We start from the raw sequence: 16462 nt of genomic DNA, 5'->3' as shown, positions 1-16462 counted from the left end.
ATTCCAACAGAGAAAGTCTCATATGTTAAATCACCAGGTTTTATCTAACTTTAGTTCACAAAGTTGAAAGATTTTAGGACAAGTTTAACTCAATAGAACAGAAATATTTACCGAAAATTTGCTATCTAGACATTGTAATTCAACAGGAAAAATAATTTAAATTAGTTAAATTTAATCGACAACTATAATATCCTCTGCTCAGGGCTGCCTTACACGGAACAAGCTTTGTGTTCATTTCTGCTACATTATTAGTACTTCTAAAAACTTAAGTTCATCCTAGTAAAATCTTGGCATGCTTTTTGCTTAATTGGATAGGGAGTAGAGAAATGGCAAAGGCATTAACTATCAGATCTCTTTTAATTCAATCGATTTTGCTACATTTTCTGCTTTTGTCCTAGTGGGTTTGTTCTCTTAAATCCTTTTCTATTACATCATAAAAAAAGAATTTAAATATGTGCAGAGTCTCCATTTCCTTCTCACCTCACTCTTTCCAGCAACTTCCCTGTTTTGTTTGCTCTGTTTTTAAAGCAGTCCCCAATTCTGTATCATACCTCACCTTCCCCCATCAAGAAGGAAAGCAGATATGCTGTTTTATCCTTTCAGTGTCTTATTTCTCTCTCCAGCATTGTTACAAGTAAGACAAAAACCATATTGGCTGTAAAAGTAAGAAAATAGGCGTTTCTTTGGTAGCGATTACCAAGGAATGTTTCTGCTTTTACACTCATGAAAGAAGAAATGGTTGGCTTCATAATTTTTATTTATACACCTCAATCCAATCAGGGAAAAGACTGATTAAAATGAATAAAAGCAAAAACCTGTTCTTGACATTTTTTATCACAGATTTGTTGGCCAGAAGCTTAAGTTTACCCTAAGGGAGCTGAAAAGGCACTATGGAGACCTGTCCAAAACCCCCCCTTTAACTTCTTTTATCTTAAAATATTATATAGATTACTTTTATATATGTGCATGAGTGTGCATGTATATATACATATATTTAGTTTTTCTAGAGAAGCGTAATTTCTAGAGAATGACGCATAAGCTAGTGGTGGATTGTACAGATGCAATTTTGTTGGCGATTCAGTCTAAGTGTTCACATCACAGTATTTCATAGTATCAGAGATAAATGAACTAAGAATCTCAGTTTGCAAAACAGCAACTATATTCTTCTTCTTTTTCTTTTTTTCTTGAAAAAGAACTTTACAAATTAGAGAGAATAATTGAAGTTGCCAGAACTGCTGTCTCACACCTAAAAGGATTTAGCAACTTCACTAGACCTAATCCAGCCAAGTAAACTAAACAGCTGCAATCTCAGCTCTCAGGTAAGCCACATACCTTTTGTCCATTGTCACAAGTGATATAGATCAGACCACGCCAAGGAATCAATGAAGGCTTTGTGGCAAGTGATGGATTAGGGCTGACCAGAACCAGTGTACTGCTCCTAATAAAAGAAAAAATAAATATTACTATGATCCTCATATTAGAATGAATATATACAACAGATCACACTAGCCAACCCCCTCCCTGAAAAAGGAGGCACTTTTAATATAGCCAGTAAGTGAAGATCATCTAGAGTTATCAAGCTTCAGTAGTCAGAAACTTAACACTAGCACACTCTGTAAACTTGCTGATGGTTGTAAAAGGGGATACAGAAAAAGGAAACCTTACCTGTTGTTAACACATACAACCAGTCAGTAAAGCAGTCCTCTTTTGTTTCAGAAAAACAAACTTCAATACTAGTCAACAAGGGAACTGTATTGTTCAAACAAAGCATACTGCACAAATTGCATCTCAAGAATGTTTTAAACTAATTCTAGTTGTAGAGAAGCAGCTTGCTTTCCTTCCTCCCACACAAAACTGATCTTTGAAAAAGAAAAAAGCCTTTCAATGTTATCAATGCTTTCTATAGTTATGTAGAGTAAAGCACGCTAAAGAGTCTAAACTCACTTGAAGCATTTATGGCAGCGCACGGTAGTATGATCAATTAGAACATACAAACTGATTTACAATATTCCATACTCTATATAAGAGGCATTCAAATAAAGGAGGGAACAAAGAAAACAATGAAGTATTTAAAAAGCAAATACGAAAATCACTGAAGTAACAGTTACCAGCTGCTACAAGCTACACTTGAAGAATTCACTTTAGATGTCATTAGCAGAGCACTTGGCTTTTGAAAATTTTAGTGCAGGAACAAGGTAAGTCCCCACAGGAAAATCAGTTCCAGCCCTCTGTCACAATCTGACCATCTCTACAAACTTCAGCTAACAGATGTTAGAGAACTTAAAATATTAAATCAGCATACTGATATTTCCTTATAGAACTGTGGGAGGTTTTGAATCTCAGCAGCTTTCACAATCCTTTCAATCATGGTTCTCTCTCATGTACAAGCTGTGTATGTGAGAACATGATTTACTAAGTACACATGCTATCTGTTATCACAAACCATTTCCATAGGCAGCTTTTGAAGCCTTTGGAGATTCCAACAGTCCCTGCTCCAAAAGTACAATTCCTTTAACAGCACTTGCCAATACTCCCGTCAGAGACACAAACACGTTAGAGGCCAGCTTCAGTTCACGTCCATGAGAAAATCTCTTGGAACAATATCCAATTCAGTAGGGACTCAAAACTTTAGTATGATATTCAGGCAGATTAGAGGTTGTCTTTAGCTCATTCCATGGAACTTAAGGGGTATATTCAAGGTGAAATAAGGGGTGGTCTGCTTGCTCTAGCATGGCAAAGTCAGTCCTTTATCTTAGGAGCTTCATCACCACTGAGAAATCAGATTTTCTTTTCCTGGCCTAAATCAGTTCAAGAATTCTGTCAGCTCCAGCCATCACAGCACATAGTATAAAAGATTCTGGCTGGCCCCTGTCCTGACAGGATGACTGCTCTTCGCACTGCAGAAAGGTGGACATCAAAAGTAAAAAACTGGACAACTGCAATTTGATGTGCTTAAGTCACCTGTTCTCACAGCTCATTCTTTTCCAGTGAAGGGAACACATTTTAACATTACGCGGTGCAAGGAAATTGCTTGCAGAAAGCTTTAAAGTCCGTCTTTTTAAGAATTCATTCCACAGACAGCTCCAATTGAATCTGCAATGAGTGACGGATATACTAGCCCTTCCAGAGAATCCTCTTTATTCTATACTCACTGGTCATGACAGTTTCCACACCCAGTAATTTACATCTACATGAGTATGGAATTAAATATTTAAACGTACTGCATCTTGCACACTGATGTAGGACTGAAAGTATCTGCTTTAGGGAAACATCTATAAAGTTAAAGCAACTACCTAAATAAAACTCAAAGTAAAACCTATTTTTTTGTGGAATGTGAGACCTCCTTTTCCTCAAGATTAGTTCAGTGACAGGGTCTTAAAAGCCTTTCTGAACTGATCTTAGAGAAACAAATTCACCAGTGAGAAGTGATGAGATCTTTCAAGCATTTTATTATGAAAGACTTCACTGATACCCGAGAAGTCTGATACACACAGAGATGTTATGACTCCTGTTCCAAAATACTGCTAGTTAAGACACAGATGATGGTGGTTTGCCACTTTTTATACCAACAGGTACAGGGAAACCAAAGAGTGGCAAAACACAGTTTTGTCAGAATATAAAAAAAACCCAACATTCACAACCAAGTTCTGATGAATATCAGCACATTTGGAAAAGAAAATGCTGTCATAGAAAAAAAGAATCATAGAATAGTCTTGGGCAGCCTCGTCTGGCAGGGCGGGTGGAACTGGATGATCTTTAAGGTCCCTTCCAACCCCCTCGCCATGGGCAGGGACACCTCCTACTAGACCAGGCTGCCCAAGGCCCATCCAACCTGGCCTTGAACACCTCCAGGGATGGGGCAGCCACAGCTTCCCTGAGCAAACTGTGCATGTGCCTTACCCCTCTCACTGTAAAGAATTTCTTCAGTCTAAATCTGCCCCTCTCCAGTTTATACCCATTGCCCCTAGTCCTATCACTACAAGCCTTTGTGAACAGTCCCTCCCTAGGTTTCTTGTAGTCCCCTTTGGGTACTGGAAGGTCACTATGAAGTCTTGAAGCCTTTTCTTCTCCAGACTGAACAGCCCCAACTTTCTCAGCCTGTCCTCGTATAGGAGGTGCTCTCTGATAATCTTTGTAGCCTCCTCTGGACCCATTCCAACAGCTCCATATCCTTCTTATGTTGAGGATTCCAGAACTGGAAACAGGACTCCAGATGACGTCTCACAAGAGAGGAACAGAGGGGCAGAATTACCTCCCTCCACCTGCTGGCCACACTTGTTTTGATGCAGCCCAGGACACGGTTGCCCTTCTGGGCCTCAAGTGTGTATTGCCAGTTCACATCAAGTCCTCAGCGGAGAAGCATTCTGTAAGAACTGATAATTCATGGTTTGTTATTTTGCTGGGGGGGAGAGAGAAGTCCTTTTCTTTTTAAACACACAGGTCATTTTTAAACAAATAATGATTGTGAAAGGAGATTTTTTAAATTTCAGCTTTATTGATCATCCAGCTCCTGGAAAACTATGGAAGAATAATAGTATTTCCAGGCACAGAAATCTCCTGGCTTCCAGGTAACTTTGTAGGTGGCAGAAGAACATTTCTCCTATACAGAACTATAGAAGGATAAGGTCCTAAAGCATAAAAGCTAGATTTGCATGGTATCTGACAGAAACACTATATTCTAGAACTAAGTAAAAGTCAGTTCGAGAGTATAGTCCAAACAAACTAACATAAGTTCCAAAAAACTAATTAAGACTGTAATTCCTATATTAACTAAATTCCTAAACTAACTGAAAATAAATTCCTCTAAACCCTCACCACACTTCCACATGTAATGGAAATCTCTGAAAAAAAAAACCCCAAAAAACCAACAAACTTACTCTGGTTCAATAACTCCATGTTGTGGGGTTATAGTAAGGCAGTGAGCTGGCCATGAAAGCTCAAACGCCAACATCCTATTAGAATTGTTGACAATTTGTACGTGTCCAGTATCCGCTGTTCCACCTGTAATACAAATAAAGGTATAAGATGCTAACATGTACAAAAAAACACAGAAGTACCCAAGATCAGAGACACACCAATTAAAATAAAGCACTTCCTGCCCTATTTTCACTTTCATGATGCTTTAAAATCTTTAAGGTATGCAGTGCATATTATTATGTATACACACACAGAACACACTACTCTGACAATTGAATCAAAAGTGTGTTCAAACCAAGTTTACTGTTTGGATATAACACTACTGCAGGAAGATTACTGGCCAAGCCACATTTACAAACACAAAATGATTACAAATAGAGTATGCAGTACAGTTACTTTAATACTTGAATGGTTAATTTATTCACTTCATAAAATACTTACTAACAGAAGGAGATGCCAAAGTCAAGCATTCAGGTTTCACAGCCCAAGTCTGTTGAGTGACTGAAGTATTCTGAACCAGATCATCAGTTTTTACAGGTAAGGGAGGACCCTGAGGTCCTTTAACAGGAAGAACATCCAAACTTGCATTGATATGCCTGACAGAGTTCTCAAATCTGAAAGTAAGATTGCATGAAGCCAAAGTAATAAAAAAACAACTTAAAAGGAATTACTTCTCAAATATTAATATTGAAATACAATGTGCTTTACCTGTGTCTTCAATTTAATTCTATTCTCCACTGTTAAGAAAAAATTAATTCACTGGCCGTATCGTGAAACAGATTTTTCACAACAACATTTAGAAGTGGAAGGTACCATTTAAAACAGAAGGTACTAAAACAAACAATTAGCGTCAGGTGATAGTGAAGTAAAAATGCTTACTCTAAACGTATTTTATTCAGATTAAGAAGGTATAAAAGAGAAATAAGGCTATGCAAACTGTGCTTGACAGAATCACAGAATATTGGAGGTCAGGAGGAACTTCTGAAGATCACCTAGTCCAACACCCCAGCTCAAAGCAGGGTCAGCTACAGTAGGTCACTCGGAACATTGTCCAGTTCAGTTTCAGATTTCTCTCCAGAAGAGAAGCAGACTTCACAACCTCCCTGGGCAACCTGTGCCACCTGGGCAACCATCTGACCATCTCACCAGGAAAAAAAAAGGGCTTTTTTCCTCACATTTAAATCAAGCTCCTTGCATTTCAGTTTGTGCTCATTGCCTCTTGTCCTGTCACTGGATACCACTAGGGAGACTCTGGCTTCCTGTTCTTCATTCCCCTAGCAGGTATTTATATACACTGATAAAAGGCCCTCCCCCGCTTCCACCTGCTCAAGCCTTCTCTTCTGTTTGAAAATAAACAAACCCGGCTCTCAGTATCTCCTTGTAAGACTGATGCTCCCAGCCCTTCGTCATCTTCATGCCCTACCATTTCACACCTTCACTTGCAAAATACATGGCACATAAGCTTATATACGAAAGGCAGCAAGCTGTTATTTTAGGATTCAACATATCTTCTTAAGTTAAAAAGCTTAAGTCACAACAAGTTTGATCTTAAATATTATAATGCAAGCAGGAATCAACAATTAAAGGAAAACCAGAAAGCTTTGGCTTCATGTAACATTGTGCAAACATACAACTCTTCTTCCTATTATTTCTAGTTCTACTTTTAATACTTCTGATAATCCTGACTCAGTTCAGGACAGCTGAACTAATACCTGTGAGAATTCATCCCTTAAGAACCAGGAAGGCAACTGATCGCATAACTCCCTGACACGGAATTTCCTAACAGTCAGATTAGCCGTTAACACACTCAGATGTCTTCTAAGAATTAGAGTCTACTCAGAAAATGAAGATACTCATGATGCTTAGCAAGGTTAACAAACTCAAATCTAGAGCTGATGAGACAATTGAATGGAAAAAACAAACTAATGACACAACCACCAAATAGAAGAAATGCCCTGCTTGCTGCTGCAGAGGTTTCCAGCCTCTAACTTTGCAATCCCACTATGCCTGGCAAACACCCTGGTAGTCGATAGATCTGTCAAATGTCCGAAAGTGTTCAGCATCTGGAGATCAACAGGTACAACTAATACCAAGACATCTACATAGGTAGACGTTAAAACACAACAGGTCTAGGTGTGACCCTTTCATCGCCTTTGTAACAGGATTCTGAGAAGAAAAAACCATGAAGACTCAAGAAATAACCTGTGTAAATATATCCTTTACAATATTAATGTTAACCCATCTTTATTTTGTTTTTATGCTATACTATCTTATTAATAGGGCTGATATAGCATCTGGATGTTTCTTTCCCTTTTCAGGGCTGCAAAAGGCTACAGCCACCTGTATCAATAAAAATGACAGGTTCATTTAAAAACCAGGTCTCTGCCAGTCCTCCAGAGAAATCCTCTCAGTAAAGCAGCACTTCATTAGCAGGAGTAATGGAGGAGCAGGTAGCCTCAGCACTGATGATTCTTTTGAAGAGTACAGCACACATTGCATGGAAAGGCTAGTACATGGGCTGCACATGGGAAAGACCATAAAGCCTTCCTAATATATCTCTATTTCCATCACAGACATGAAAAATTCATTACAAGTAGCGAAGGGGTTGAGTCCTATTACTAAACTGCAACAACAACAAATGCAATTTGGAATTAACTACGGAAAAAACCAAACATTTTTTCAGGTGAAGAATGGGAAATTGCAGATAAAGTGGAAGATGTCAGTTGAAGGAATAGTTTAAAAGTTATCATAACAGTTTAAACAGACTATACAGAGAAAAACGGTGAGAAGAGCTACCTATTCTTTGGAGCCAGTCTCAAAGACAGCTCATTCGCTTGTAAAGCACGTCAAATTTAATGTGACATTAAAATCTTCATGATATTAAATGAGATGCACTTCAGTTCAGCATTATTTGATAGTTACATAAAGCTGAGGTTTCAGGCATTAAACTTATTTCTAACTATAAGATCAGGTTGAGAGCTTGAGAGGACATTTCCTCAGACTTTTGGAGAACACACATCCTCATCCAGGAAGACAGCACATTCCAAGGGGTAGCGTGAAACTCAAGTGCATAGTGAGTGGCTTGGAACAGTGCTTGCATGCAGCTCCCCTGACTCATGTGCAATATCAGTAACTACTTAACAGCCTTGTGTCATATCTTATGAAGCAGAAATCAGGACCATCTTGTGTATATCTCTTTCACAGGAGGTGGTTTTCTAGCAAGGCTGGCAGGAAGAGTTGCTCAGCAAGCAATAACTGTGGTATCCCTGCCAGCCGGTGCTGGGTTACCTGTTGCACACCTGGGAGGGGTGCTGAGCACAGCCCAGCGCAGGACAGCATGCTGGCAGGAAATGCACACCAGCAGTTGCAGAGGAAGCCAGTTTAAGCAAGGTTTAGAAATACATGTGTTGCATTACCTGTTAGATTCCAAATGATCTTCAGTAGACTGTTGAAATCTATCCTGATCAGCAGTAGAACATCCAGTCACAGAAAGGATAACCTTGTGCATGCTTACATAGAAGAGGTGGATATCATTTGTTCCCCGTGGGATATCACATACTAAAAAGAGTAATAAATCAATTCTAATAAGAACAAACCTATAACACTCAGAAATTACACAACAGAGTCAGGTTACAGACCTAGTTAATAATCTGTTAGCTAAGATATCTTAGATCATTCAAAAACTGACTTAGTGCAAGTTCAGTTATCAGGCACATTAAAACAAGAGGTAGCAAAACAAAATACACACCAATTTCAAGCTTAAGATAGGTATTTTCCACCTTTATACAAACCGACACATAATAGACTGATTCTGTGCCAAATTAAAGGTGTCTTACAAAGAAGACTAACACAGTCGTAAGGCTTCACAGACAGGGATTCAACTTAAGAAGCTATTTTTCCATTATTCCGTCTATTCAATCTAATACTTCATTATTTAATTCATTACACCTTTAAATATCCAAAAGGCCAGGAACACCAGAGTATGATTTAAAAATAATAAAATGTTTCATTAAAACCTTTAATAATCAAGTCAAAGTTTTCTTCCTTGCTTTGAGTCATTTCATGTTGAATAGACATAATGAAGAAGAGAACGCTTCTCATGCAGGATACATTATTCCCTTGTTTTCACTGCCCTGTAGTAGATACTAGGGAGAATTACTAATATTTGGATATAGCCTCTACAACTCAGCTACAGATTGGACAAAGCAACATCTGTTGTAGAAGCATTTTCAGTTAGAATTTACATGCATCTAGAAACTTAAAGCTAAGTCTCATAAAAAAAAGTCTAGCAGAATGTGTCATATATATAACAAATGTCATATGGAAAGATGTTATTCCCTTAGGATGACCATTATTGTAAGTTTCCTTTAGTCCCCCCTCAAACTCCATTTAGTTAAGGAAATGATGATTTTCAAACTTCTCATTAAAATATTTAACTCTTGCAGCCTATCTCATTTTGACCAACTTAAAATATCGTTAACAGTTAGTGCACATATCATTAGTGTCACTAAGATAACTTCAAATGCCAAAGCCACAGTGCACACAGCTCCAGACCCACCAGTGTCACAGACACAGCATACAAACAGCACGATGGTATAATCTTCCCAATCAGAACAAATAATTTTATACAGAGGCTTAGGTCCTATAAAATGCAGTGAAGTACTTCATATGACACCTAGAAACGCATGAGAGGCTCTTACAAAGATTATTTGAGCAGAATTGCTTTCCTCTTCATTAACACTACACCTATATGTGGACAGGATACTAATGCACTTTGCAAACTAAACTTGTTTTGACAACCCAAGTACAGAAGTTACAAAACTTTCAGACTGCTTTAGAATAAAAAGCTGCTAGACATTAAGTATCAGCAACTACTGTCTCTGTTCTATTAGTACTTGAAGCATACCTTTAGCAACTAGAAACATATTAGATCAGTAGGTAAAAGATGTTCAGTTAGTGCAGCAAGACACCTTAATGTTAGGGAGCAGCTGAATCTGGCGGTGTGATAGAGGTGAGGCGGCTACAAGTCAGACCAGCCATGGCTAAGCACATGTTCACACACACAGATCAGGACAAACACCCAGCACTCACACAAACAGCATAAATGATCTCATCCTGTTTCCCTCTCTGGCTTATCAGGATGAAGGCCCATTACTGGAAACATACAGGTGTACAATGTTGATCCCTCCAGCTGCTGGCTCTGGACCATACCATGCTGATGCATCAAGCGAGCACACTGGTGAAAAACTGGTGCCACATCACTTCAAACACTAACATTAGTATGCAATTTCTTAACAGGTTTTTCAGATACCTCTGTGGATTAATGCAATGAGGAATGGAGACGAAAACAGTCTAGGGACCCAACTTTACAATAAAAGCAGTCCTTATCGCTACGACATTCTATTCCTTGAGCTTTTTGTCAGCATAAACTCTTCAGCAGCCTTTCATTTAAAAGGCCAAAAAGCAAGAAAGCATTTAGATGTTGAAAAAATAACCTACTTTTCACCTAAAAGTCAGAATTCCACAGAAAAGAAAAAAAAACCCCAAACCCTAGATTTCTTAATTATAGGCACTGTTGTTAATTCCAGCAAAGAACCTTACGAAAACATGTAACCAGAAAAGCCAGTGGATACTCCCACTGAAAAGTCAGTGAACACTAAGCTGTGCAAAATGGGATTGTACTATTCACAGCAGACATCCCTGGGTAACAAGAAGATAAGGAAGGGCTTGAAGTTTGTATCATTGCTAAAACGAGTAAGAATAACCTAGTTGATCTGAGAGCTACTCTTCCACAGCACCCCTCCTTGAAGGCACATTTGCAGTGTTTACAAGTCTGTCTCCAAGGTTTTTTATAACAACAGTCTTAACCTCGAATTTGAGTACAGAAAGTAGGACATAAGAGGGCAAAGATATTTCTGTCCAAGATAAATAAGTTTGAGCAATTAAAATAATTGTGACCAAACAGGGTCACAAATTCAGGGATGTAGGCTCTCAAAAAAGAGACAGAAAAACATTAAGATGCAAGAGGCAGGCCTTATTTTCTACAGAAAGAAAAAAAATAAGGTACTATTAGCATAACTCTAGTAATAATGCAGTAAGAGATAATCAAGAATATCTACGCTTTAACACTGGCGTAACAACTTCAGAGCATACTCCAGAACCCAAGTATTTTACCCACACTAGGATTTCATCTCAACCCAGATGAATGATGAATGTCTACTTTTCCTAAAGATACAATACAATTAGCAGGGAAAGGATCAGACTACAACATTTATTCCGGTGTAGTAGTGTTCGAACAGTAAAATCTTTCCACATGTGAATAGAACAAGCTCAGGAAATATGGTTGGGCAAGTAAACTCATGACACTTAAAGGGTTTGTACTGTTTGGCAGGAAGATTGGTTTGTTTGGGATTTTTGGTGGTTTAGGGTTGTGGGGGAAGTTAAAGGAAACTTTTGCAACATACTGCATTTTCTTTTAATAAGTTCTTCGCTAACACGAACAGAAATAAAAAAAAAACCCACACAGTTATTTAACTTGGGAAGGGAATTAAATATTTTATTGTCAGCAAAGCTGTCTGCCTCAGTTTTCAAACACAAGATACATTTGTGAAACAGAAACTGCATCTTCCTTAATCATTAGTGATAAGACAAATACCCTCTAAATTACACAGAGAATTTTTAATGCTATGAAATTCCTAGACTAGGGGTTCATTTTGCTAAGAGACAAGTGCAGTAAAGTGTTTAAGTAGATAGACATTGAACAAAACGCAAGTTTGACAGAACCACCAGATTGGACGCGACCCACTGGATTATCGAGTCCAACCATTCCTATCAACCACTAAACCATGTCCCTTAGCACCTCATCCACCCATCTTTTAAAAATCTCCAGGGAAGGTGAATCAACCCTGGGCAGCCTGTTCCAGTGCCCAGTGACCCTTTCTGTGAAAAATTTTTTCCTGATGTCCAGCGTGAACCTCCCCTGGCGGAGTCTGAGGCCATTCCCTCTCGTCCTGTCCCCTGTCCCTTGGGAGAAGAGACCAGCTCCCTCCTCTCCACAACCTCCTTTCAGGTAGTTATAAAGAGCAAGAAGGTCTCCCCTCAGCCTCCTCTTCTCCAGGCTAAACACCCCCAGCTCTCTCAGCCGCTCCTCTTGTTCTCCAGCCCCTTCACCAGCTTCGTTGCTCTTCTCTGGACTCGCTCCAGAACCTCAACATCCTTCTTGTGGTGAGGGGCCCAGAACTGAACACAGGATTCGAGGAGCGGTCTCACCAGTGCCGAGTACAGAGGGAGAACCTCCCTGGCCCTGCTGGTCATGCCTTTCCTTTTCTGATACAAGCCAAGATGCCATTGACCTTCTTGGCCACCTGGGCCACTGCTGGCTCATGTTCAGTCGCTGTCAACCAACACCCCCAGGTCCCTCTCCTCCAGCCAGCTTTCTAGACAAACTTCTCCTAGTCTGTAGCTGCACAGGGTTGTTGTGCCCCAAGTGAAGGACCCCCCATTTGGCCTTGTTAAACCTCATGCCGTTGGTCTCAGCCCAGCGGTCCAGCCTGTTCAGATCCCTTTGGAGCCTCCCGACCCTCCAGCAGATCGACACTTCCACCCAGCTTAGTGTCGTCTGCAAACTTGCTAAGGGTACACTCGATGCCTTCATCCAGGTCATTGATAAAGACATTGAACAGGGCTGGACCCAGCACTGAGCCCTAGGGAACCCCACTTGTAACTGGCTTCCAGCTGGAGTTAACTCCATTTCCCACCACCCTCTGGGCCCGGCCATCCAACCAGTTTTCCATCCAGGAGAGCGTTTGCCTGTCCAGGACAGAGGCTGACGGTTTGGTAAGCAGAACGCTGTGAGAAACTGTGTCAAAAGCTTTACTGAAGTCCAAGAATACCACATCCACAGCCCTTTGTCCCAACTGAGAATCTTGCTACTACATACATCAAAAAAGAAACAGCAGAACAAAACCCTATAATTCAAGCCTAAAATAACATTTTTTCCACCCCAAAACAAGTATTACATTTGTCTTTTAACTAGTCATAGGCTTACCTTCCGTCACAAGCTGTTCCCCTCTAAATTCTTCATCAAATACAACGTTTCTCAATAAGCTGTCTTCTGGGATTATGTGTTTTTCTACCTCAGGTTTATGCATCATAGCTCTGTTAAAAAGAAAGAAGAGTCATTAAATTACACAAAGTATTGGAAACAACAGTTTGAAAAGGTTGATAAGATTGGCAAACATCCAGCATAATTTTAACTTGATCATTTCTCAAATACACAAGGGTCAAAGCCGTGAGCATTTGTTTAAAACTGAAATCTTTTCAGGATCTTAAAATGATTAAAGGAACACCTGCTTTATTGCTGCACATTAAAAGGAAACACTGGAATAATGGCTATGATACACTTGTCTTTCCAATATACTTGTTCTCTGCTGTCAGTCGCATCTACTAAGATTTCTGGTAAGTATATCAGGCATCTGAGTGATTTTTCAAGCACCATAAGAAGCAGGAGAATGTTATTTTAGTCATGAGCGAAAGCCTTTTGAAGGGACAAATTGACTAGTCAATGGCAGAGTGGCAGCAGGTGCCAGCCAACAGCGGGAACATGAATCCAAGAAGCATTACTGCCAACAGGACAAAAAAGACTAGGAGGCATTAGGATATAAATAGTCCTGTCAAAAATGGGAAGGTACAGGTCAATAAGAGGAAACCTGGCACTCCAGTAGAGTAAGAGCCATGGAGGTGGAAAGAATACCTCAGCACTACTAACTCTCAGGTCTAAGCTACTTACCAGGCTGACTACATATATTTTTGGAGTAAAGAACTTGAGCTACAAGTTGGCAGTCAAGGCAGATTACTCATTTCACATTCCTGCCCTTAAGTCCCAAATCCTGTTCTCGTTCTGGTACACAATTACAGAACAGGGTTTGATCCGCTTACACTACTCAGTCACTCTAAGAAATTGCCATCTCTCAAATTATCAAACAAGACTTCAGAGAAGCTCCCACCAAGAAACAACCAGTTAGACTACCACAATCAAGAACCAAATGCCATAATCTCTGATTAATAAATTGAGTGGCAAGTAATTTCACTCAGAAAAAGTTTCCAACACTACCTATGTCAATGCATCAAGTTTCTCAATGTGCTTTCTGTTGATCAGTAGATCAAAGCTTTTACCTAAGTGTTTCTGCCCTTTGAGAAGGATTCAATGATAGTGAGTGTTGCCTCAGACAAAAGAGTTCATACAAAAAACAGTAACAAGCATTGTAGCTATGGTACGTAAACTAAACCACAAATAAACAAACCAAACCCCCAACAAACAACCTACCAGATGTAAGACTAAGCAGACCTCTCAATATCAATGTCTTTTGGTTTGTTCTCACTGTTTTTGGAAGCACGATAAAACCATACTCACAGTACATACGCCTCTAGTGTTAACTTTTTATTAAGCATCTATCCGTGTTACAATAGCACAGTACCCCTTACCTACGATATTGCTGCCTAGAAATTTCATCTCCACAAAAAAAACACACTGTTGATAACAATTCGTTTACTTTATGCAAGTTCTTTTCCTTTTCTATTGGAGTCCATGTTATAGTAATCACCTGATAAAATAAATAGACAAAACAAAGAAAAAAAATCTTGTTAGAACTGCTAGAGTATGAGTCAAAAAGTTACTGCAATACAAATGAAACAGTATATAACACGCGAAATTTTGAATAAAGAACTGGACAGACACATTCTCACTAATGACATGGATTTTAATTTGATTCAATAAAACTTGCTCAGAATCAAGTATACTTACTTCTTGTGTTCCTTCTCTCAGTACAAACTTTTCTGGAGATACCATCATCACCCGAGGATCCATAATTGTTTTTGTCTGTATGTTTGCAAAGCACAGTGCTTTAACATAGGCAGCCCGAGAACCTGTATTTCTTATGCGGAAGGAAGCTTTCCTTGATCCTGCATGCAATAATCCATCCAGTGTTACCATATAAGTACCTGACAGTTGTTGAATATTTTCTAAGATTATATTGCTTTTTCCTCCATATCCAGAGAGCGGTATCTGAGGGGGGAGTGGGAAGGAAAAAAATAATCAAAAAAAAAGTATTTCAAATGAAAGAAATGTCTTACTTAAACTTCTGTGCAACTACATACAGAGCTGCAATAAGACAAATGAAAATGCTTAAAATGTGAACTGAAAAAACTTCGCATAAAATAAAAAAACCTAAGTTTACTCAACGTTTTTCATATTTTACTGAAAATTAATTCAAGCTCTACCTACAAAACAAGAGAAGTCACTTTTTTTTTTGACAGCTCTAGAGTTAGAATCTTGGGCTACCTTTAACACAGCACATAAAAATATTTCTTCTTTCACAAGGGGAAAAAGTGCACACAAAACTGAGGCTAATGCTCAAATTGTTAAACTTAGTGCACATAAAGTCTCAAACAAGCCATCATGGTTTAGCGCTAGATGGCATCAAAGCCCCACGTGGCCACTCGTTTATTCCTCCCGCCACCCCAGTGGAACGGGGAGAGAAGAATCAGAAATGAAGATTAAACTCTTGGGTTGGGATAAAAACAGTTCAACAGAAGAGTAAAAGGAGGAGAAAAACAACAATAAAAGAACATACAAAGTTAAAGCTACACAGCACCAATAGCTCAGAAAACCAAGGTCCCATGTGCACCCAAGTAATGATCCTGAGCTGCTGCGCTAAGCCGTGAACCCTCCCCCCTTATATACCGAGCATGACATCAGTGTGGTACCAAATATCCCCTTGGTCAGCTTGGGGCAGCTGCCCCAGCTGTGTCCCCTCCCAGCTTCTTGTGAAGGTTGTGTTCTCTTTGCCAGCCACAACAAGAACACAAGAATACAGATACGCATAGTGCATATCTTGAAAAATTTCAAATTTTCAATAGCAACAGCTGTTCAGTGCTAGACTTCTAACAACTATGAAATGCATATGTTCAAAATTATTAGAAATTAGGTTGGTACTCTTACAGTAAACTTAATTCCTGGCTGTGATCGAATCCCCAGCTGTTTAATTTCCAGCTTTGCAAAGAAGCAAGTTATTCGAGTTGGTGTAAATACCAAGTATATGTTAGTATCTTCCTTAGGACGGATTTTGAGTTCCCAATTACTAGTTAAGCGTTCTTCTGATCCAAATATACTCTGTAGCTATAAAAACAAAGACATCAGAAGTGACTGTCTACAACAAGAAAAACATATAGTAGCAAGACTTAGCTCACGAGTAACCCAAAATTAACTTCTTCAAAACATGGATTAACTCAGTTGACAATGGCACATATTTAAGGTTGCAATGCTTGATATGCAACAGGAAAGACCAAGTTCAAGATACTTTATATTCCCACAAGAAGCCTCTCAGTTTAGAGCACAATGTCTTTTGCTTTCAGTCCACAATAGGGTAAGGCTTGACTTAATCAGCACTGTATTACTTCCCTCCAAACTGAAGACTTTAGACATTCAATCTGAACATCTAGGAAAAAAGGAGATAGAAATACATGCACTCTAAGTAACAAAAAACCC

At 39.1% G+C, this 16462-nt stretch overlaps 1 protein-coding gene across 1 annotated transcript in view; it reads right to left on the bottom strand.

Annotated features, from left to right (window-relative positions):
• Window positions 1-16462, bottom strand: part of CEP192 (centrosomal protein 192) — a 72504-nt gene that overhangs the window by 12003 nt on the left and 44039 nt on the right. Inside the window, exons 29-36 of the mRNA XM_069853247.1 lie at window positions 15917-16093; window positions 14720-14980; window positions 14401-14519; window positions 12965-13074; window positions 8334-8475; window positions 5359-5531; window positions 4878-5001; window positions 1333-1438 (exon numbers count right to left, since the gene is read on the bottom strand). Of these exons, the coding sequence (XP_069709348.1) occupies window positions 1333-1438; window positions 4878-5001; window positions 5359-5531; window positions 8334-8475; window positions 12965-13074; window positions 14401-14519; window positions 14720-14980; window positions 15917-16093 (1212 nt within the window). The remainder of the gene's footprint in view (window positions 1-1332; window positions 1439-4877; window positions 5002-5358; window positions 5532-8333; window positions 8476-12964; window positions 13075-14400; window positions 14520-14719; window positions 14981-15916; window positions 16094-16462) is intronic.

Source organism: Phaenicophaeus curvirostris, chromosome 3, assembly GCF_032191515.1.
Source record: "Phaenicophaeus curvirostris isolate KB17595 chromosome 3, BPBGC_Pcur_1.0, whole genome shotgun sequence".
NCBI lineage: Eukaryota > Metazoa > Chordata > Aves > Cuculiformes > Cuculidae > Phaenicophaeus > Phaenicophaeus curvirostris.
This window is presented reverse-complemented; position numbering and strand designations above follow the sequence as displayed.